The sequence below is a fragment of the Saccopteryx bilineata genome, chromosome 2 (genome assembly GCF_036850765.1).
Source record: "Saccopteryx bilineata isolate mSacBil1 chromosome 2, mSacBil1_pri_phased_curated, whole genome shotgun sequence".
Taxonomy (NCBI): domain Eukaryota; kingdom Metazoa; phylum Chordata; class Mammalia; order Chiroptera; family Emballonuridae; genus Saccopteryx; species Saccopteryx bilineata.
The window spans coordinates 150,141,558-150,166,585 of NC_089491.1; the positions used below are offsets into that span (position 1 = coordinate 150,141,558).

The window sequence follows — 25,028 nt, forward strand, 5'->3', positions numbered from 1 at the left end:
ATGCTGTGAGAGCTCACCTAAACCAGTCCCGGAGATCGGGGAAGGCTTTCTGACAGAGAGTACATCCAAACGGAGACCGAAAGACAAGGGGTAAATAGTGGAAGGTCTCATAAGCTATACTCATGATTTCGAATTCATCCCACATGCAAAAAAAAGTCATTTTTCTGCCAGGTATCTACGTATTTCTATAATTTTCACTGTATTTAGTCTGTCTATATTATGTAGCTTATAAGAATATGTTGGAGTATGTTTAGTTTTGCTGAAGTTTAGAAAAAGAGATATTTAGTATATCAGTTACAATCAATGAAAAATCTTGTCACACATAAAATGTAATAGTTTATATGTAAATATCTTTTTCTGTAGATACCTATGTGTAGATATAGATAAAATTGGTTTACAATTTAAAGATGTCTTTTACATTAACTTATTTAATATTCAGAATTAGCTTACTGATGTAATATCCCCACCGATGTGAAACCTGAAGCACAAAGGGGCCAACTGAAACACTCCACGTCACACATCTGGGTATAGTGTCAGAATAGACCGTGTTTTGCCTGACCAGGTGGTAACGCAGTGGATAGAGCGTCGGACTGGGATGTGGAAGAACCAGGTCCGAGACCCCGAGGTCGCCAGCTTAAGTGCGGGCTCATCTGGTTTGAGCAAAAGCTCACCAGCTTGGACCCAAGGTCGCTGGCTTGAGCAAGGGGTTACTCAGTCTGCTGAAGGCCCACACGGTCAAGGCACATATGAGAAAGCAATCAATGAACAACTAAGGTGTCGCAATGAAAAACTGATGATTGATGCTTCTCATCTCTCTCCGTTCCTGCCTGTCTGTCCCTATCTATCCCTCTCTCTGACTCTCTGTCTCTGTAAAAAAAATAAAAATAAAAATAAAAAAAGAATAGACAGGGTTTTCTCACAGGCAGGTCGGTGCTCTTTCCACCATTGCCTCACTAGAATACAGCAGATACTGATGCAATTTTTCTGCTTAGCAAGGAAATCTAGAGTAGTTTGAATCTAATTTTAGGTAAAATCCCTTCTTCCATTCTATGTTTTATAAAGGATAGTAGAACTCTTCTGAAAGGATTGATTAAAGTTTTTAAATAATGATGAAAAATAAGATTATGTAACAAATAGTTTGAAGTATAGTATTTAGCATAATTTCATATTATCATATTAGGTTATCTTTTCCTGGATGACCTAATCTTAGGTACTATTTAGCCAAAATAATTTGCAGGTGAAATTGTAGACAGTTTTCTTTGTTAACATCTTCATATTACATTCAAAGATGTGAACCCTACAACTTTAGTTCCATGTTTTAATTTTATATTAAATATATTGGGGTAACATTATTAATAAACTTATATACATTTTTAAGTGTACAATTTTCTAATACATCATCTGTACATTGCATTCTGTGCTTATTACCTAAAGTCTACTTTGCTTCCTTCACTGTATATTTAACCCCCTTCACTGTCTTCATCCTCTCCTCATCTTCCTTCCCCTCTGGTAACCACCATACTGTCATTTTCTGTGTCTGTGGGTTTGTTTTGTTGTTCATTTGTGCTTCCTGTTTTATATCCCACATATGAGTACAATCATGGTTTTTGTCCTTTTTCATCTGACTTATGTTGTATTTATTTTGATTGCATGTTTCTAGCATAGTAACTTTAAAGATGGACTATACCTGCCTGACCTGTGGTAGTGCAGTGGATAGAGCATCAACCTGGAATGCTGAGGTCCCAGGTTCAAAACCCCGTGGTTGCTGGCTTGAGCACATTATCAGTCTGTCTGCAGCATCACGTTAACAGTCTCTTTCTCTCTCTCATCAATTTAGGCAGCCAGCTGTAGGGGGCACAAGTTCAACTCCTAGAGCACAAAAGGCCATTGTGAATCATCCCAGTGCTGCCCTTATGGCTCTCAGGAGAGGATCAAGAAACCTTGTCTTTCGAGATTTTACAGTAAGCAAGCCTTGAAAGCCTTACCTATAAAGGTGTGAGCACTATATGATTTAGATCTTTATTCTTTTTCTTTTCTTTTCCTTTCTTTTTTAAGGATGAAAAAGAGGGACCAATAACTAAACACATCCGACTAACAGCTGCCTTAATATTAAAAAATATTGGTAAATATTCAGAATGTGGTCGCAGGTGAGTAATCTGTTTTCCATAGCCAGCATGAATTTTAGAGTATTTTACTTTTACATATAAGGCAATAAGATTAGATATCTATATTTTATTCACTGTTTTTCTCAGGAATTTTGTGAATATAGTATATCAAAAAGGTTATGCCAAGGTCATGCCATCATGATCTCTTAAAAGCCACAAAATAGAAGTTGAAGCAACCAAAAGGTGTTCCTTTCACTTGTTAATTTTCTTGCTGGCCATAGAATTTAGAGTGAAAAAGTAGGTCTGATAAGGAGAAAACTTAGGAGTTTCTGAGGGCAGGGAGGGAATGAATTGAATATTTGAATTGTGTGGAATTAGAATTGAATTCAGTTTGCTAATTAGTATTTTAATAAAGCTATCAAAGTTAACATTTAATATAATATGCTGAAGTTTGAAAAGTTACTTTCTAATGGACTTAATCAAGAGAAAACTCAAGATTTTTTATATCTATAGAAACTAAAAGCAAAAACTAATCCTTCAGAGAGCAAATGTGGAGTGTTCCATTAGTGCCTTTTGGACCTTATCTCCCTTGAATCTTAAATTGCTTTTCTCGTATTTCTCCTGTATCTCAAACTGCTTTGTTGAAAAGTTGCCCTCTGAGGCATTTTGTCTTCCAGAGAGTAAAGATAGTGACTTTCTCTACTCTCACATATTATTATTGATCCCATTCCCTAAATATTGCTTGAAAATACCTTAGTTCTCTTCCCTTCCCACCATTTTATGTTTTATGATAGATATTTCTTGCAATAACCTTCCAACTGGATTTTCCAAACAAATAAACAGTGGTATCAATTACTAAAAAAAAAAAAAAAAAAAGCAATGAATTTTACTATTTCAGATTTGAAAACTTCTGTAAATTAAAGATTGCTAAAACTCTTAGAACTAAAGTTTAGAGAAGTATTTGCAATGACAAAAGTTACTATATTTAGTCTACCAAGTATTCTCACAAATGATTAAGAAAAATTCTTAACACTCAAATTTTTAAAAAAAGTTTTTCAGGAAAAAAAAATGAGAGTTTGGTAAACATGAGAACACTGGCATCTTTCCGCTTCATTTATAGCACACAGTTTCTTCCTACCTTCTCCCTGTGTTACCCTCCCCTCCCTTTTTTTTTTTCTTTCATAGCCTACATTTTCAATTTCAACTGAACTAAACCACATGCAGACTCTTGATCAGGCTAGACTTTCCTGTCGCACTTGTGTACATCTGTGTCCGTGCTCATTCTGTTCTCCCGGGTTTCCTGCCTGTGGAATGTCTGCAGACTCTTCGTCATCGGCTCAGACATGAGCTTCTGTGGGCCGCCTTTCCTGTCCATTCCCCTTCCCCACCAAGTTTGTTCTCTGTTTTTATAACATGTCTGTCTTATAACATTTAATGTTAGTATTTTATAGTTTTATATTTTCCCCCTACTGACCTATGTTCTGAGTTTCTCAGATTAATCTTTGTAGCCTGACTGACTACCTAGCACAATGCCAAATACCTTATAATCTCTACTTCCTGTTCCTCTTTAGGGTTCAACTCAGGGATGACCTCTTCCTTTCCTGACACCTTCATTAACACTCCCCCTGACCTAGGGTGCGATTGGTACTCTACCACTGCACACATTGCATGTTACCACCTTAGGTAGTGAGATCTTGGAAAGCAAGGACTGAATGTTTATTTTTGGCCTGACCAGGCGGTGGCGCAGTGGATAGAGAGTCGGACTGGGATGCGGAAGACCCAGGTTCGAGACCCCGAGGTTGCCAGCTTGAGCTAGGGCTCATCTGGTTTGAGCAAAAAGCTCACCAGCTTGAGCCCAATGTCTCTGGCTCAAGCAAGGGGTTACTCGGTCTGCTGAAGGCCCACGGTCAAGGCACATAAAAAAAAATATGTGTGATAAAATTTCAAAACATTTCTATACAGGTTTCTGATTATCTAGATAAAAAGAAAAAAAGCAGAATGTTTATTTTTGGTTTTGTGTCCTCGGTGCCCAGCAAAATGTTGGGAATGTAATTGTGATTCATTAGTATTTGGTTGATAGACAAGATATAAAAGGAAAGAAGTCTCATAAATTCATTTTTTCACAGAGTTCTGTTTGGAATTTGTATAGGCAGTTAGAATTCTAAAAGTAACTTAGTAACTATTTTTAAAGGCTTTTTCCTCACAGTCAAACTGCAAACTCTTAGGCTGACAGCAAAGCCACTTTGGCTGGGTGGAATATAATTATTGGGCCAAAGTTTTCATCTTACCGTCTCTGTGTTGTTAGTTTTGTTATTTTATTTAATTCTATACCTCCCAAATATCTTCTGGCACCTTCAGTTCCTATGATCTTAATATAGCAGAATTAAAACAATCCATTATTTCTTCCCACTCACCCTCACATTCCAGGTTGAAATCCCCATATAGAATCTCTGTTGAACATCTCTAGTATGCGTAGTTTTGCTTGAGTAAAAATACTGACAGAATCTGACAAAATCCACATACGTGGAGAAATGAATGTAGGAAATCAGATTGCTGCAAAAGATAATTCTCCATTGATACTTCTCTCTGGTGAAATAAGTTATAGGGCATGATTTTTTTTTTCTCTTTTGACTAAATCAAATTCTGTTTGCAGTAAAAAAAACTACTGCTCCATAGGAAGATACATGAAAATTTACTTTTATTCTTACAGTACAGCATACTGAACAATATGAAATGTCGGCATTTTTAAAATTTGAAATTCGGAATGATTGTTTGAGTACTATAAGATGTTTAAATGCAGTTTATCTCCATTCTGATTAAGCAATAGCTCTGGAAAATCACAATATATTTCTTCTCCTTTTGATGTACTTATCTTTTTACAGTTATTGATTGATTTTAGAGAGGAAGAGGAGGAGAGAGAGAGAGAAACATTGATTTGTAGTTCCAGTTATGTATGTATTATTTATAGGTTGATTCTTATATGTGCCCTGACCAGGGATCAAACCTACAACCTTGATGTACTGGGACGATGCTCTAACCAATGTAGCTACCCAACCAGGACTGATATATTTACCTTTTATCAGTATAATACATGGGTCTTAACTTAAAAATTAAATGGTAATTTTCTAGATGCTAATAATGAATCTGAAAAAGAAATTAAGAAAACAATCCCATTTACAATAATCAAAAAATAAAATATTTAAGAATCATTAACCAAGGATACAGTAGTAGACTTATACACTAAAAACTATAATATAGTTAAAATGTCAGTACTACCAAAGAAATCTACAGATTCAGTACAACCCCTGTCATAATCTCAATGACACCTTTTTCAGAAACAGAAAAATCTATTCTAAAATGTATGTGGAATTTCAAGGGACTCTGAAAGCCAAAACTGTCTTGAAAGAGAAAGTTGGAGGCCTGACCAGTGGTTGCACAGTGGATAGAGCATCAACCTGGGATGCTGAGATCCCAGGTTCGAAACCCTGAGGTCGCCGGCTTGAGCACAGGATGACCAGCTTGAGCGTGGGGTCACGGTTCCTGGCTTACATGAAGCAATCAGTGAACAGCTAAGGTGCCACAACTACAAGTTGATGCTTCTCAACTCTCTCTCCCTGTTTTTGTCTGTCTCTCTTTCTCTGAAAAATTAAAAAGAGTTGGAGGACTCACACATTCTAATTTCAAAAGTTACTCAAAATTGCAGTAACAAGAATAGTGTGGTACTAGGGAAAAGACAGACATATCAATCAATCAACAGAATAAAGAGCCCAGACATTGATCTCACATATATGGTCAAATGATTTTCAATAAGAGTGCCAATTCTTCATTCAAGAAGGAAAAGATAGTCTTTTTAACAAATAGAGTTGGGAAAACTGAATATTCACATACAAAAGAATGAAGTTGAACCCTTACCAAACACCACATACAAAAATGGATAAAAGACCTAAAAGTAAAATTTAAAACTATATAGCTTTATAACACTGGATTTGGCAGTGATTTCTTGGATATGACACAAAAAAGGCACAGACAACAAAATGTTGAATTTTATCAGAATTAGAAACTTGTTCATCAAAGGACACTATCAACAGAATAAAAAGGCAGCTCACAGAATGGAAGAAAATAATTGCAAATCATATATCCAGAAAATATATGAAAAAAAAACTACTAAAACTCAACAGTGAACAAACCAAATAAAAAATTAGCAAAGGACTTGAACAGACATTTCTCTAAAGAAGATATACAGATAGCCAATAAGCACAAGAAGAGATGCTCAACATCACTTATCATTAGAGAAATGCAAATCAAAACTACAGTGAGATACCACTTTATACCCATTAGAATGGCCATTATTAAAACACACACACACACACACACAAAAGTGTTAGCATAGATGTGGAAAAATTGGAATTCTGTTCTGCTAGTGGGACTACAAAAGGTACAGCCACTATGAAAATGGTATAGTGGTCTTCTAAAAATTAAACATAGGATTACCTATGCAATTCCACTTCTGGGTATATACACAAAAGAACTGAAAGTAAGGTAGGTGTTGAACAGATATTTATGCACCACTATTCATAGCAGCATAGCCAATAAGTGGAAGGTGGAAGCAACCCTAGTGTCCATCAGCAGATGAATGGATAACTGAAATGTGGTTTGTGTATATATACAATGGAATATTGTTCAGCCTTAAAAACCATTTGAGAGCTGCTCCGGTCAAGATGGCTGTGTAGGCAGACACAATAGTGGCATCTTCCCACAACAGCATCAAAATAACAACGAAACTACAAAACAATTATCATTGAAAACTGTCTGAAATCCACAAGAACAGAAGTCCTATAACTCTGGCTATATAGAAGTCACTTAAGAACTGGTAGGAGTGGAAGACAAGATGGCGATGGAGTAGGCGTACGTACCAACTTCCACCTCCCAGAACCAAAGTGGATTACAAACTAATTTTAAGAATCATCATCTGGAAAAACCAACTTTGAACTAAACTAAGAGGACTCTTCAACCAAGGAACACTGAAGAAGCCAAACTGAGACTGGTAGGAAAAGCAGAAACGCGGATAGGGCTGCCCAGCTCCCCGGAGCGAACGGCAGCCAGGAGAGACTTGCATGGCAGGAATTGAGTTTAGCAGAGAAGGGAGGGTCCTGAGCCCCAGGAACAAAGCCTCAGCCTGTAGCCCCAGAGCCTAGAAGAGGCATATGGACAGTATTTAGCTGGAAACAAGACAGGATACTGTTTGTGAGAAAGAGACTGATTTCTCAGACCCAGGATTCTTCTTAAAGGGACCATGCAGAAAACCTCTCTCACAACCACTCACCTGGAGCTCCGGGGGACATGGAGAGAGGAGAGGTCCAGAGTAACAGGAAGAGAGTGTAATCTAGGAGGTACAGGGAGAAACATTTTGAGAGACAGCCACCCTAACCCCTGGGATGAGTCACTCCCCAAATCTGAAGTGAATATTTCCCCTGGAAACAGCAATACCAGCAAAGGGAAGCAGGACACCAGCCAAACAAGCTCTCCCATGGCACTCAAAGAAGAGTCGTATAGAAGGAGGGAGCTTTCAGGACTACAGTAGTGAGTCTTAGGGTCTGAACTGCAAGCACCCCCACCCACATGGCTGCGGGCTCACCCGAGGGCAAGCGGCGGGACGCGGAAGCGCAGTTCTGTTGACAAGTGCAGAAGCCGGCTAGCCACCACTGAGGCCCAGGTGTGAGCTCAGTCTTGCCCGGCTGGGGAGGAGGGGACATGCAACAGTGGTCAAGCCCAACTGCCAGCCGCCTGCAGTCCAGCCTTTGGGGGAAGGGCAGGAGCCCTGGAAGGGGCGGAGACCCACCCTTGAGCAACAGCACAGGGGCACAGCCTTGTCCCGCTGGCAGAACCAAGGCTTGTGGCCTGACCTGGGAGCTGGCTGCTCCCATGAGAGTGGAGCCAAAAGCCCAGAACTGGCGGAGTCCCACTACAGAGAGTGGGAATGCAGTCCCGCCTGGCCTGTGGAGCCAAGGCTTGCAGCCATCCCGCGAGCAAGCTCCTCCTGCAGGGGCGGGGCAAAGCCCGGAATCAGGCTGAAACCCGCAGCTGAACATAGGTGCTCACCCCTGCCCTCAGGGCTGAGCATAACGCCAACTGTGGGGGCGGGGCAAAGGCCAAGGTCACAGAGGCTTATACACCCGAGCACATGATCACAGCCACCCCCGTGACAGAGAGGCGGAAACCACAGCAACACCCATACCCGAATGCCCTAGGCAGCAACAGCAGAGGGGGTAGTGGGCCTGCAGACAGACCACACCTAGGGAACACAGAGGCCATACCCAGTGGACTCCAGTGGCCAAAACCTTCTTTTACACAGGCAAAATAAGAAGGCAGAGAAATGTAACACAAATGAATCAAGAGAAAAACACAGAAAAGGACCTGAATGAGTCAGATATAACCAAATTACCAGATGCAGAGTTTAAAATAACGATTGTTAGGATGCTCAAAGATATTAAACAACAATAGATAGTCATTACAAACACCTAAATAAAGAGATAGCAAATATTAAAAAGGACACAAATAATAAAAAAGAATCATTCAGAAATGACAAATACAATATCAGAAATGAAGAACACAGTGGAAGGAATTAAAAGCAGGATGAGCCAGACCAGGAGGTGGCGCAGTGGATAGAGCGTCAGACTGGGATGCAGAGGACCCAGGTTCAAGACCCCGAGCTTGCCAGCTTGAGCGTGGGCTCGTCTTGTTTGAGCAAAAGCTCACCAGCTTGAGCCCAAGGTCACTGGCTCAAGCAAGGGGTTACTCAGTCTGCTGAAGGCCCGCGGTCAAGACACATATGAGAAAGCAATCAATGAACAACTAAGGTGTTGCAACGCGCAATGAAAAACTAATAATTGATGCTTCTCATCTCTCTCCATTCCTGTGTGTCTGTCCCTGTCTATCCCTCTCTCTGACTCTCTCTCTGTCTCTGAAAAAAAAAAAAAAGGCAGGATGAATGAAGCTGAGAATCGAATCAGCGAGCTAGAGGACAAGATAAATGAAGGCATAGAAGCAGAGCAGAAAAAAGGAAAGAGACTCAAAACAACATGAAGAGAAATAACATCCACATCATAGGGGTTCCTGAAGAAGAAGAGAAAGAACAAGGGGTAGAGACTTTGCTCAAACATATCATAGCTGAAAACTTCCCTCAATTAAGGCAGGAAAACGTCTCACAAGTTCAAGAAGCACACAGAACTCCATTAAAGAGAAACCCAAAGAAATCTACACCAAGACACATCATAATTAAAATACTAAAGCTAAATGATAAAGAGAAAATATTAAAAGCTGCTAGAGATAAAAAGGCTATCACTTACAAAGGAGCCCCCATAAGGATGACATCAGACTTCTCAACAGAAACACTTGAGGCCAGAAGGGAATGGCAAGAATTATTCAAAGTATTGCAGAACAAGAGCCTACAACCAAAACTACTTTATCCAGCAAGGCTATCGTTTAAAATTGAAGGAGAAATAAAAAGCTTTCCATACAAAAAAATACTCAAAGAATTCACTACAACCAAACCCATGCTTCAAGAAATGCTAAGGGGCCTGCTGTAAACAGATCAAAGGAGAAAAAGAATATAGCAAAAGAGGAATACAGCTTAAAGAATAAAATGGCAATAAACAAGTACATATCAATAATAACATTAAATGTAAATGGATTAAATGATCCAATCAAAAGACATAGGGTAGCTGCATGGATAAGAAAACAGAACCCATACATATGCTGTCTACAAGAGACACACCTTAAAACAAAAGATGCATGTAGACTGAAGATAAAAGGATGGAAAAAAATATTTCACGCAAATAGAAATGAAAAAAAAGCTGGGGTAGCAATACTTATATCAGACAAAATGGACTTTAAAACAAAGACTATAGTAAGAGATAAAGAAGGTCACTATATAACGATAAAGGGAGCCATCCAACAGGAAGATATAACCATTATAAATATCTATGCACCTAATATAGGAGCACCTAAATATATAAAGCAGACTGATGGATTTAAAGGGCATGATCAACAGCAATACTATAATAATAGGGGATTTCAATACCCCACTAACATCACTAGATAGATCCTTAAGAAAAAAAATTAACAAAGAAATAGCAGACTTAAAAGACATACTAGATCAACTCAATTTAATAGATATCTTCAGAACCTTTCACCCTAAAGCAACAGAATATACATTCTTTTCAAGAGCTTATGGTACATTCTCTAGGATAGACCACATGTTAGGGCACAAGATGGTCTCAACAAATTTAAGAAGATTGAAATCATATTGAGCACTTTCTCTGATTACAATGGCATGAAACTAGACATCAACCACAACAGAAAAACTGGAAAATACTCAAACACTTGGAAACTAAATAGCATGTTATTAAATAACAAATGGGTTAACATTGAGATCAAAGAAGAAATAAAAAAATTCCTAGAAACAAACGATAACAAGCATTCATCAACCCCAAATTTATGGGACACAGCAAAAGCAGTCCTGAGAGGGAAGTTCACAGCATTACAGACATACCTTAAGAAGCTAGGAAAAGCTCAAATAAAACAACTTGACCCTGTATCTAAAAGAACTAGAAAAAGAACAAGTAAAGCCCAGTAGAAGGAAGGAAATAATAAAGATCAGAGCAGAAATAAATGACATAGAGGCTAAAGAAACAATACAGAGGATCAATGAAACCGGGAGCTGGTTCTTTGAAAACGTAAACAAGATCAATGAGCCTTTAACCAGACTCACCAAGAAAAAAAGAGAGAGGACTCAAATAAATAAAATTAGAAATGAGAGTGGAGAAATAACAACTGACACAATAGAAATACAAAATATTGTAAGAAAATACTATGAAGAACTGTACACCAAAAAACTAGACAACCTAGATGAAATGGACAAATTCCTTGAAACATAATCTTCCAAAAATTAATCTGGAAGAATCAGAAAACCTAAACAGACCGATTACAACAAATGAGATTGAAACAGTTATCAAAAACTCCCCCCAAAAAAAAGTCCTGGGCCTGATGGCTTCACAAGTGAATTCTACCAAATATTCAAAGAAGAACTAACTCCTATCCTTCTCAAGCTATTTCAAAAAATTCAAGAGGAAGGAAGACTTCCAAACACCTTTTATGAGGCGAGTATAATTCTGATTCCAAAACCAGGCAAAGACAACACAAAAAAAGAAAACTATAGGCCAATATCCCTGATGAATTTGGATGCTAAAATCCTCAACAAAATCCTAGCAATCCGGATCCAGCAATATATGAAAAAAATCATACATCATGATCAAGTGGGATTTATTCTTGGGAGGCAAGGCTAGTACAATATTTGCAAATCAATCAATATGATTCATCACATAAACAAAAGGAAGGAGAAAAACCACATAATTTCAGTAGATGCAGAAAAAGCATTTGATAAAATCCAGCACCTATTCATGTTCAAAACTCTCAGCAAAGTGGGAATACAGGGAACATGCCTCAACATGATAAAGGCCATCTGTGACAAACCTACAGCCAACATCATACTCAATGGGCAAAAATTAAAAGCAATCCCGTTAAGATCAGGAACAAGGCAGGGGTGCCCTCTTTCACCACTCTTATTCAACATAGTTCTGTAAGTCCTAGCCACAGCAATCAGACAAGAAAAAGAAATAAAAGGCATTCAAATTGGAAAAGAGGAAGTAAAACTATCCTTATTTGCAGATGATATGCTATTGTATATAGAAAACCCTAAAGTCTCAGTCAAAAAACTGCTGGACCTGATAGGCCCTGGCCGGTTGGCTCAGTAGTAGAGTGTCGGCCTGGCGTGCAGGAGTCCTGGGTTCAATTCCCGGCTAGGGCACACAGGAGAAGCGCCCATCTGCTTCTCCACCCCTCCCCCTTTCCTTCCTCTCTGTCTCTTCCCCTCCCGCAGCCAAGGCTCCATTGGAGCATAGTTGGCCCAGGCGCTGATGATGGCTCTGTGGCCTCTGCCTCAGGCGCTAGAGTGGCTCTGGTTGAAACAGAGCAACGCCCCAGATGGGCAGAGCATCGCCCCCTGGTGGGCGTGCCGTGTGGATCCTGGTTGGGCGTATGCAGGAGTCTGTCTGACTGCCTCCCCGTTTCCAACTTCAGAAAAATACAAACAAAACAAAAACCCACAAAACAAAACTACTGGACCTGATAAATGAATTCAGCAAGGTGGCAGAATATAAAATTAATACTCAGAAATCAGAGGCATTTTTATACACTAACAATGAACTGTCAGAAAGAGAAATTAAGGAAGCAATCCCCTTCACCATTGCAACCAAAAAAATAAAGTACCTAGGAATAAATTTAACCAGGGAGATTAAAGACTTGTACTCAGAAAATTATAAAACATTGATAAAAGAAATCAGGGAAGATACAAACAAGTGGAAGCATATACTGTGCTCATGGTTAGGAAGAATAAACATCATTAAAGTGTCTATATTATTCAAAGCAATTTATAAATTCAATGCAATACCGATTAAAATACCAATGACTTACTTCAAAGGTAGAGAACACATATTCCAAAAATTTTATATAGAACCAAAAGTGAACATGAATAGCCTCAGCAATCTTGAAAAGGAAAAATAAAGTGGGAGGTACACTTCTGGATATCAAGTTATACTACAAGGCCATTGTTCTCAAAACAGCCTGGTACTGGCATAAGAACAGTCATATAGATAAATGGAACAGAACAGGGAACCCAGAAAAAACCCCACACATTTATGGATAACTGATATCTGACAAAGGAGGTAAGAGCCTACATTGGAGTAAAGACAGCGTCTTCAACAAATGGTGTTGGAAAAATTGGACATCAACTTGCAAATAAATGAAACTAGACCACCAACTTACACCATGCACAAAAATAACCTCAAAATGGTTAAAAGACTTAAATGTAAGCAGTAAATCCATAAACATCTTAGAAGAAAACATAGGCAGTAAGCTCTCTGACATCTCTCACAGCAATATATTTGCCAATTTATCTCCATGGGCAAGTGAAATAAAAGACAGGATAAACAAATGGCACTATATCAAACTAAAAAGCTTTTGCACAGCTAAAGACAATAAGAACAGAATAAAAAGACAAACTACACAATGGGAGAATATATTTGACAATGCCTCTGATAAAGAGTTAATAACCAAAATTCATAAAGAACTTCTAAAACTCAATACCAGGAAGACAAACAATCCAATCAAAAAATGGGCAAGGCCCCTGGCAGGTTGGCTCAGTGGTAGAGTATCGGCCTGGCATGCGGAAGTCCCGGGTTTGATTCCCGGCCAGGGCACACAGGAGAGGTGCCCATCTGCTTATCCACCCTTCCCCTTCTCCTTCCTCTCTGTCTCTTCTCCTCCCGCAGCCGAGGCTCCACTGGAGCAAAGGATGGCCCGGGCACTGGGAATGGCTCCTTGGTTTCTGCCCAAGTGCTAGAGTGGCTCTGGTCGCAACAGAGCGATACCCCAATGGGCAGAGCGTCGCCCCCTGGTGGGCATGCCAGGTGGATCCCGGTTGGGCACATGCGGGAGTCTTTCTGACTGCCTCCCTGTTTCAAGCTTCAGAAAAATACAAAAAAAAAAAAGGCAAAAGAATTGAATAGACACTTCTGCAAAGAGGACATACAGATGGCCAATAGGCATATGAAAAAATGCTCAACATCACTAATCATTAGAAAAATGCAAATTAAAACCACAAGGACTTATGTCACACCAGTCAGAATGGCACTCATCAACAAAACAACAGAATAAGTGCTGGCGAGGGTGTGGAGAAAAGGGAGCCCTCCTGCACTGTGGTGGGAATGCAGACTGGTGCAGCCACTGTGGAAAACAGTATGGAGATTCCTCAAAGAATTAAAAATCAAACTGCCTTTTGACCCAGCTATACCACTTTTAGGAATATACTCCAAGAACACCATAGCACTGTTTGAAAAGAAGAAATTCACCTCCATGTTTATGGCAGCATTGTTCACAATAGCGAAGATCTGGAAACAGCCCAAGTGTCCGTCAGTGGACGAGTGGATTAAAAAGCTTTGGTACATATATACTATGGAATACTACTCAGCCATAAGAAATTATGACATTGGATCATTTACAACAGTATGGATGGATCTTGATAACATTATACTGAGCAAAATAAGTAAATCAGGAAAAATTAAGAACTATATGATTCCATACATAGGTGGGACATAAAGATGAGACTCAGAGACATGGACAAGAGTGTGGGGGTTATGGGGTGGGGGGGAGGAAAGGGAGGGGGTTGGGGGATGGGAGAGGAACAAAGGAAACCGGTTAGAAGGTGACAGAAGACAATTGGACTTTGGGTGATGGGAATGCAGCATAATCAAATGACAAAATAACCTAGAGATGTTTTCTCTGAACATATGTACCCTGGTTTATCAATGTCATACCATTAAAATTAATTTTTAAAAAAAGATTTAGTAGGAGGGGTGGAGACATGAAACTGACTGATTTCACTCCCACATGTGGTGGTTAACATTGTGAGGGATATCTTAGCTGTGGCACTAGGCAGCCCACTCCAAGATTCCAGTTCCAGAAGAGAAGTCCCCATAACTTCTGGCTGTTAAAACCAGCAGAAATTGTGACTGAGTGAGACAGAGGGCTTACAGAGTCCCAGGCAGCTTCTCTTATAAGACCCATGTACAGACTTACTCAGACTCAAGCTGAGTTCCAGTGCAGGGTCAATAGCTTAAAAGACACCAGGGATATACAGGAAGGAACTGAATTATTAAGCTTTGGAACAAGAGCTAAAGGGGCAGCTTTCTCCCAGACAGAAGTCCTGCAAAAGCCATATTCCTTTATGAGCCCTCCCCCTGCAGGCGCTGGTTGACACCAAATCTGAGTCTCTGTCAATATGGCTAATAACTTTGCCCTCCTTTGGTGATTCCCTGAGACCCACACCGCCCAATCTGTGGGCCCTTCCAAGCTATTTCCGGTGGCTTTTCCATACAAACAACCTGTCTCATGCTGCAGGCTCAATTTTCTCAAAGGTTCACAAATGCCAAACAAGCAGCATCTGGCCGGAGTGCCACATATCTCTTACTAAGGGGACCCAGGCCCAGCACTAGCAGCAGCCAGCCTTGGTTCACAGCTTGGCCTCTCCTGGGCACCGCCAAGCCCAGCACAAGTAGCAGCCATCTGCAAATTGATCTGTAACTCATGCCAGGTGTGGTTGACCTTGGCCTGCCCTCAGGATGACCCACAGCCAGCACCTGCTGGAATACCACTCTACCACCTCCACAAGTGACAAACTCAAGGGGCAGACTCTGCAGATACCAAGGCCCAACTGAATCGAGTCCTGCTCCATGGGTTGGGCCCTACACAGAAGTTCCTCTGCTGTAGTCACAGCCAGTTCCCATAGCTAATTGGTCAGGGAGAAGGGTGTCAGTCTCTCCCATTGATGTACCAATAGCTATCAAAGCTCAACTACAACGAGAGGTTTCACACAGTCCACACATGTTTGTTTGCAGCCTGGAGCACCAGGATCAGGTGACCAAGGATTCTGCACTACTTGGACTTACAAGACAAGACACCTAGTACACAAGGCCAGCGTAAAAAGACTGGGAGACATAGCAGGTCTTCCTAATACATAGAAGCAAATACAGAAAGGCAGCCAAAGTACGGAGAAAAACATGTCCCAAATGAAAGAGCAGGAAAACTCTCCAGAAAATAAACTAAATGAAATGGAAGCAAGCAAGCGGCCAGACAGAAAGTTTAAAACAATGGTTATAGGATGCTGAAAGAATTTAGTGAGAACACCACCATAAAAAAGAACCAGTCAAGCCTGACCAGGTGGTGGTACAGTAGATAGAGCATTGCCCTGTGACACTGAGGACCTGGGTTTGAAATCCCAAGGTCACCAGCTTGAACACAGGCTCATCCGGCCTGAGTATGGGGTCACCAGCTTGAGTGTGGGATCACAGACATGACCACATGGTCAGTCGCTTGAGCCCAAAAGTCTCTGGCTTGAAGACCAAGGTCTCTGGCTTCAGCAAGGGGTCACTCCCTCTGCTGGAGCGCCCCCCCCCCCCCCGTCAAAACACATATGAGAAAGCAGTCAATGAACAACTAAGGTGCTACAACTATGAGTTCAAGCTTCTCATCTCTCTCCCTATCTGTTCGCTCCTGTGTCCCTCTCTCTATCCCTCTCAATCCCTCTCTCCCTTGAAAAAAAAAAAAAGTCAGAAGGTGGTGGCACAGTGGATAGAGCGTCAGACTGGGATGTGGGGACCCAGGTTCGAGACCCTGAGGTCACCAGCTTGAGCACAGGCTCATCTGGTTTGAGCAAAGCTCACCAGCATGGACCCAAGCTCACTGGCTTGAGCAAGAGGTTACTCAGTCTGCTGTAGCCCCATGGTCAAGGCACATATGAGAAAGCAATCAGTGAACAAGTAAGGTGTCACAACAAAAAACTAATGATTGATGCTTTTCATCTCTCTCCGTTCCTGTCTGTCCCTATCTATCCCTCTCTCTGACTCTCTCTGTCTCTGTAAAAAAAAAAAAAAATCAGAAATGAAAAGTACAAGAACTGAAATGAAGAATATACAAGAAAGGGCCCCAGCCAGTTGGCTCAGCGGTAGAGCGTTGGCCTGGCATGCGGGGACCCGGGTTCGATTTCCAGCCAGGACACATAGGAGAAGCCCATTTGCTTCTCCACCCCCCCCCCCTCCTTCCTCTCTGTCTCTCTCTTCCCCTCCCGCAGCCAAGGCTCCATTGGAGCAAAGATGACCCGGGCGCTGGGGATGGCTCCTTGGCCTCTGCCCCAGGCGCTGGAGTGGCTCTGGTCGAGGCAGAGCAACGCCCCGGAGGGGCAGAGCATCGCCCCCTGGTGGGTAGAGTGTTGCTCCTGGTGGGCGTGCCGGGTGGATCCCAGTCGGGCGCATGCGGGAGTCTGTCTGACTGTCTCTCCCCGTTCCTAGCTTCAGAAAAATGCAAAAAAAAAAAAAAAAGAAGAATATACAAGAAAGAATAACAAACCAGGTGAAGCAGAGGATTGAAGCTGTGATTTAAAAGACAAGGTAGCAGAAAACACCCAGTCAGAACAGAAAAAAGAAAAAAAAATTTTTTTAAATGAGGGTAGTTTAAGAGGGACCTCTGGAACAACATCAACCCTTATAATATCATAGGTGTACTACCCTAAAGGGAAGAGTGAGAGCATAAGATTGAGAACCTATTTAAAGAAATAATGAGTGAAAATTTTCCTAACCTGGTAAAGAAGATAGTCATACAAGTCCAGGAAGTACAAAGTTCCAAACATGATGAACCCAAAGAGCCCCACAGCAAGACACATCATAATTAAAATGCTTGAGAGAGACAAAGAAAGAATCTCAAAAGCAGCAAGAGAAAAAGTTACCTGTAAGAGGAACTCCCATAAGACTGTCAGCTGATTTTTCAACAAAAACTTAGCAGCCCAGCCTGACCAGGCAATGGCCAGTGGATAGAGCATTGGACTGGGACGTGGAGGACCCAGGTTTGAAACCCCAAGGTTGCCGGCTTGAGCCCAAAGGTCACTGGCTTAAAGCCCAAGGTTGCTGGGATGAGCAAGGGGTCACTGACTGCTGTATCTGCCCCATCAAGGCACATATGAGAAAGCAATCAATGAACAACTAAGGAGCCGCAATGAAGAATTGATCCTTCTCATTTCTCTTCCTTCCTGTTGTCCATATCTGTCTCTCTGTCACAAAAAGAGAGAGAGAGAGAGAAACCTGCGAATGATTGGCAAGAAATATTCAGTGATAAAAAGCAAGAGCCTAGAACCAAGATAACTACCCAGCAAAGCTATTATTTAGAAATTAAAAGACATAGATTCCCAAACAAAAAGCTACATGTGTTCATTACCACCAAACCAGTCTTACAAGACATATTAAAGGGTCTTCTTTAAGAAGAAGGGAAAAAAAAGATTTTAAAAATATATAAATAATAAAATGGCAATAAATACATATCAGTCAACAGTTACTTCAAATTCAAATGAATTATATGTTCCAAAGACATAAGGTAACTGAAATGAATAAGAATACATGACTCTTACATATGCTGTCTACAAGAGACTCACTTCAGATGGAAAGACAGACAGAAAGTAAAGGGATGAAAAAAGTTATTTCATAAAAAATGGAAATGGGGCGGAGCTAGGTAGCAAAACTAGACTTTAAAACCAGACACAGTTGTCTAAAACAAAAGGCTGGCCTGACCTGTGGTGGTGCAGTGAATAAAGTGTTGACTTGGAGTGCTCAGGTTCACTTGTATATAGAATTTAAGAAACAAAGGAACAAGCAGAACATAAACCAAGGGTCCCCAAACGGCGGCCCCCTGAGGCCATTCATTTGGCCCCGCCGCACTTCCAGAAGGGGCACCTCTTTCATTGGTTGTCAATGAGAGGAGTACTGTACGTGTAAATGAAGCAAAGCGCGGCGTCGCTCACATACAGTAGTACTACTTCCAGTGACGCGGGACACAAGCATCACAGCTCCAGAAGCATGTCATATCACTTGTTACGGCTAGCAGTGACAAATATGGAACTGGACATTGACCATATCATTAGCCAAAAGCAGGCCCATAGTTCCCATTGAAATACTGGTCAGTTTGTTGATTTAAATTTACTTGTTCTTTATTTTAAATATTGTATTTGTTCCCGTTTTGGTTTTTTACTTGAAAATAAGATATGTGCAGTGTGCATAGGGATTTGTTCATAGTTTTTTATAGTCTGGCCCTCCAACGGTCTGAGGGACAGTGAACTGGCCCCCTGTGTAAAAAGTTTTGGGACCCCTGACATAAACAGACTTACAGATAGAACATTTTGATGGTTGCCAAGGGGGAAGGAGCAGAGGGGACAGTGATAAAAGTACAAATCAGTAGTTATAGGAGAGTTATGGGGATGTAAAGGACAGCATAGGGAATATAGTCAATATTCTAATAAGTATGTTTACTATCAGGTGAGTACTAGTTTTATCCGAGTGACCACTTCGTAAATTATTGTAGATATCTAATGATTGGGTTCTGCACCTGAAGTCAATATAACTTAGCAGCTGTAACTGAAAAATAAAATTCTTTAAAATATATGGGTTAAATGAATTAGAGTTAGACCTGAAAACTTTTATTTTTAAGATTTTTATTTATTCATTTTAGAGAGCGAGAGAGAGAGAAGGGGGGAGGAGCAGGAAGCATCCACTCCCATATGTGCCTTGACCAGGCAAGCCCAGGGTTTCAAACCAGCGACCTCAGCGTTCCAAGACCTGGAATCTCTTAATACACTAATTAAATTGGGCCAAAACACCTGGAGCATTTCCTATGACTACTCATTTCAAAAATAACCTCTAAAAGGCTATTATGCTAAGGGAATTAAGTCAGACAGGGAAAGACAAATACCATGTGATTTCACTTACAGAATATAAAGAACAAACAGACTCATAGGTGCAGAGAACTGATGGTTGCCAGATGGCTGGGGGTGTGCGGGCTGGGTGAAAAAGGTGAAAGGATCGAGAAGTACAAATTGGTGCTTTCAAAATAGTCACAGTGAAGTAAATGCAGCTTAGGGAATATAGTCAATAATATTGTAATAATTATATATGGTGACAGGTAGATACTTGAATTATACAGGTGAACCGCTTTGTAAATTATACAGGTGTCTTACCAAAATGCTGTACACCTGAAGCTAATATCAAGTAATATTGAATGTTAACTGTAATTGAAAAATAAATTTTAAAAAGAAGAAATACCCTGGTCTGACCTGTTGGGGCTAAAGCATTGACCTGGAACGCTGAAGTCACCCATTCAAAACTTCCCTGGACAAGGCACATATAGCAGTTGATACTTCCTGCTCCTCCCCCTTCTTCTCTCTTTCTCTTTCTCTCTCTCTCTCTTTCAAATGAATAAAGTCTTTAAAAAAATTTTTTTAAAGAAATAATACCCTCGGCCCTGGCCGGTTGGCTCAGTGGTAGAGCATCGGCCTGGCGTGCAGAGGTCCCAGGTTCGATTCCCGGCCAGGGCACACAGGAGAGGCACCTATCTGCTTCTCCACCCCTCCCCCTCTCCTTCCTCTCTGTCTCTCTCTTCCCCTCCCGCAGCGAGGCTCCATTGGAGCAAAGATGGCCCGGGCGCTGGGGATGGCTCCTTGGCCTCTGCCCCAGGCGCTAGAGTGGCTCTGGTAGCAACAGAGCGACCCCCCCCCCCCGGAGGGGCAGAGCATCGCCCCCTGGTGGGCAGAGCGTCGCCCCCTGGTGGGCGTGCCGGGTGGATCCCGGTTGGGCGCATGCGGGAATCTGTCTGTCTCTCCCCGTTTCCAGCTTCGGAAAAATACAAAAAAAAGAAAAAGAAATAATACCCTCAAGATATGAAAGGAGTGAATGTTGAAACTCATGACCATTTCACTTATGAACATAATTATATTTTCTAAGGTTTGCAAAAAGGTTTTAATAATTTTTAAGAAACTGACCTGAGGAATTAAAGATCTTTATTCAATGATTCCTGAATGGAGACCTCCCATCTGGTAGATGTGGGGGAGTTCCAAGGAGCTATGGAAAATGACGTACTTTTATAGACAAAGTGGGATGGGGAGATGAAGTTCCACTAGAAAAGAGCAAATTGTGGCAAAGTCACCTTCTTTAGGTGTGACAGTCTGTCAGGTGGATGACCTTGCTGTTGCTGACAGGTAATTCCAAAATGACTGATTTGTTCCTGGGAGAGGCTGAAACTATTACTTAGGTACCAGGTCTCACTCTGGTGACTTGGGGCTTAGCACAAGTGACTCCATTTGGGGCCTGTTATCCGTTTCCCTTTAACATTTTCTTAAAAATTAGTGGTTAAGGGAACAAGTTTTACAGTGGTTTCCTATGTAGAAAACTGATTTCCAATTAACAATAAATTACTCTGAATATAAAGTTGTGTTTTGGTTTTTTGACAGAGAGAGAGACAGATAGGTACAGACAGGAAGGGAGAGAGATGAGAAGCATCAATTCTTTGTTGCGGTTCCTTAGTTGTTCATTGATTGCTTTCTCACATATGCCTTGACCCAGGGGGGCTACAGCAGAGGGAGTGACCGCTTGCTCAAGCCAGCAACCTTGGCTCAAACCAGCGACCATGAGGTCATGTTTATGATCCCACACTCAAGCTAATGACCCCATGCTCAAGCCAGATGAGCCCACGCTCAAGCCGGTGACCTCAGGGTTTTGAACCCAGGACCTCCACGTCCCAGTTTGATGCTCTTTCCACTGTGCCACTGCCTGATCGAGCAATTTATAAAGTATTTTTTAAATAAATGAATGAAATTATGATATATGCTACAACATAGATAAACCTTGTAGACATTATGCTAAGTGAGATAAGTCAAACACAAAAGGACAAATGCTGTATTATTCCTCTAAGAATCAAATACAAGAGTAGAACAGTGATTACCAAGGGTTTACTGGGAGAAGGTGAATAGAAAGAGATACTGTTTAATGGTTATGGGATGGGAAGATAAGAAAAACTCTGAAGATTAATAGTGGTGATGGTTGCACTTCAGTGTGAATATACTTAATGCCACTGAACTGTACTCTTCAAAATGGTTATTATAGCCCTGGTCGGACAGCTCGATTGGTTAGAGTGCTGTCCTGATACACAATGTTGTGGGTTCAATCCCCAGTCAGGGCACATACAAAACAGATTGATGTTTCTGTCTCTGTACTTCTCTTCCTTTCTCTCTCTCTCAAAAAAATCAATAAATAAATTTTTAAGAAATGGTTAAGCCTGATGATGCAGTGGGTAGAGCTTCGGACAGGGATGTGGAGGACCCAGGTTCGAAACCTGTGGTCGACAGCTTGAGCGTGGGGTTGCTGCCTTGAGCATGGGATCATAGATATGACCCCAAGGTCGCTGGCTTGAGCCCAAAGGTCGCTGGCTTGAGCAAGGAGTCACTCATTCTGCTGGAGCCCCCAAGTCAAGGCACATATGAGAAAGCAATCGATGAACAATTGAGGTACCACAACGAAGAATTAGTGCTTCTCATCTCTCTCCCTTTCTGTCTGTCTGTTCCTCCCTATCTGTCCCTCTCTCTGACTCTATCTCTGTCAAAATAAAAATGGTGCCTGACCAGGCAGTGGCGCAGTGAATAGGGCATCAGACTGGGTCGTGGAGGACCCAGGTTTGAAACCTGAGGTCGCCAGCTTGAGCGTGGGCCATCTGGTTTGAGCAAGGTTCACCAGCTTGAGCCCAACATCACTGGCTTGAGCAAGGGGTCACTCGGTCTGCTGTAGCTCCACAGTCAAGGCACATGTGAGAAAGCAATCAGTGAACAACTAAGGTACAGCAACAAAGAATTGATGCTTCTCATCTCCCTTCCTGTCTGTCTGTCCCTATCTGTCCCTCTCTCTGTCTCTGTCAAACACACACACACACACACACACAAAATGATTAAAATAGTACATTTTGTATTGTTGTGTGTATTTTACCACAATTTAAAACTGAACAACAAGAAGACTCGAGGTATAATGGAAAGTGACTACTAAATAAGTGTTGATCTCTTTGGTGTGATGACTGCTGCTGTGAACGTTGTATGTGTGTTTTATTTTGGCCATATGTATATGTATTTGTATTGAGCTTTTACTAAGGATTGGTGATTCAGAGCATATTAGAAGTTTATTACTAATACCAGACAATTCCTAAGAGATTTTGTCAGTTTACACTCCTGGAAATGTATGCATCTCAATTGCTTCACATACTGACCAATATTTGGTATTGTAATTTTAGTCATTCTGTTGAGTATGTGGAGTATCTATATATGGAAACAACATAAAAGCCAATACCCAATACCCAAATAGTCAAAAAGATATGATAAGATGCTTAACTCCAGCCCTGGCCGGTTGGCTCAGTGGTAGAGTGTTGGCCTGCCGTGCAGGAGTCCCGGGTTTGATTCCCGGCCAGGGCACACAGGAGAAGCACCCATCTGCTTCTCCACCCCTCTCCCTCTCCTTCCTCTCTGTCTCTCTCTTCCCCTCCCGCAGCTGAGGCTCCATTTGAGCAAAGTTGGCCCAGGCGCTGAGGATGGCTCTGTGGCTTCTGCCTCAGGAGCTAGAATGGCTCTGGTTGCAGCAGAGCGACTCCCCAGATGGGCAGAGCATCGCCCCCTGGTGGGCATGCCGGGTGGATCCCGGTCGGGTGCATGCTGGAGTCTGTCTGACTGCCTCCCCATTTCCAACTTCAGAAAAATACAAAAAAAAAAAAAGATGCTTAACTCCTTAATCACCAGTCTCAGTTTTTTTTAAAATTGTTGTTTTACTTTGCTTTGCTTTGTTATAGTAAAAATGACTGTAGTCCCCACATGTTAAATTTTGGCTTTGAATTTCTTTGTCTTTTTCATTTATTGCTTCCTTAACAGTGTTTTTTATTCAAAATTTAGATGTCTTTATTTCTCTCCTTTTTTTACTTTTAGTTCCTTTCACCCATTATTATTTTAATGAAGGCACTGAGGTTCTTGTATAATCTCATGCTGTTTGGTTTTTTTTTCCTACATGTAATATGAACATTTTCATACATAAGGCAAACTTGGAATAATTTTTCAGTGACCACTCCTATACCAGCCACCCAGCTTTTACCATTCATGGTTTAGTAATACAGTTAACCTCTGAACAACATGGTGGTTAGGAGCACTGACCCCTGCGCAATAGAAAATTGACACATGACTTTTAAAAAACTTTTTTTGTTCAATAATACTTTTAAAAATTATTTACTGAGTTTAATGAGAGCAGAAGGGAAAGAGGAATCAAAAACATTGATTTATTACTACACCCGTTTATGCATTGATCGGTTGATCCTTTTTTTTTTTTTAACAGATACAGAGAGAGAGTCAGAGAGAGGGATAGATAGGGACAGACAGACAGGAACGGAGAGAGATGAGAAGCATCAATCATCAGTTTTTCATTGCGACACCTTAGTTGTTCATTGATTGCTTTCTCATATGTGCCTTGACTGCGGGTCTTCAGCAGACCGAGTAACCCCTTGCTTGAGCCAGCGACCTTTGGTCCAAGCTAGTGAGCTTTTGCTCAAACCAGATGAACCTGCGCTCAAGCTGGCAACCTCGGGGTCTCGAACCTGGGTCCTTCCACATTCCAGTCCAATGCTCTATCCACTGCGCCACCACCTGGTCAGGCTGATCAGTTGATTCTTTTTTTTTTTTTTTTTTTTTGTATTTTTCTGAAGCTGGAAATGGGGAGAGACAGTCAGACAGACTCCCGCATGCGCCCGACCGAGATCCACCCGGCACGCCCACCAGGGGCGATGCTCTGCCCATCCGGGGCGTCGCTCTGTTGCGACCAGAGCCACTCTAGGGCCTGGGGCAGAGGCCAAGGAGCCATCCCCAGTGCCGGGCCATCTTTGCTCCAATGGAGCCTTGGCTGCGGGAGGGGAAGAGAGAGACAGAGAGGAAGGAGGGGGGGTGGAGAAGCAAATGGGCGCTTCTCCTATGTGCCCTGGCCGGGAATCGAACCCGGGTCCCCCGCATGCCAGGCCGACGCTCTACCGCTGAGCAAACCGGCCAGGGCTGATCAGTTGATTCTTGACGAAGAATCAAACTCGCAACCTTAGCATATTAGGACAACATTACAACCAACCTAGTTACCCAGCCGGGACCAGCATATAAACTTTTGATTCCCTCTAGCTCAGTCAGTTAGAGCATGGTCCCAATGTGGAGAGGTTGCTGATTCGATCCCTGGTCAGGGCACATACAGGGACAGATCGATGTTTCTGTCTCTCTGTCTCTGTCTCTCCTCCCCTTGCTAAAACCAATAAATAAAAAAATTTTAATTTTGATTACCTCAAAATCTAACTACAGTTGACTGTAAGCCTTACTTAAACAGTCAACACATATTTTATGTGTTGTTCCTATAATAAAGCTTGAGAAAAAAATTATTAAAA

At 41.6% G+C, this 25,028-nt stretch overlaps 1 protein-coding gene across 1 annotated transcript in view; it reads left to right on the forward strand.

Moving 5' to 3' along the window:
* Positions 1-25,028, forward strand: part of ARID2 (AT-rich interaction domain 2) — a 221,729-nt gene that overhangs the window by 191,341 nt on the left and 5,360 nt on the right. Inside the window, exons 19-20 of the mRNA XM_066258170.1 lie at positions 1,838-1,961; positions 2,056-2,147. Of these exons, the coding sequence (XP_066114267.1) occupies positions 1,838-1,961; positions 2,056-2,147 (216 nt within the window). The remainder of the gene's footprint in view (positions 1-1,837; positions 1,962-2,055; positions 2,148-25,028) is intronic.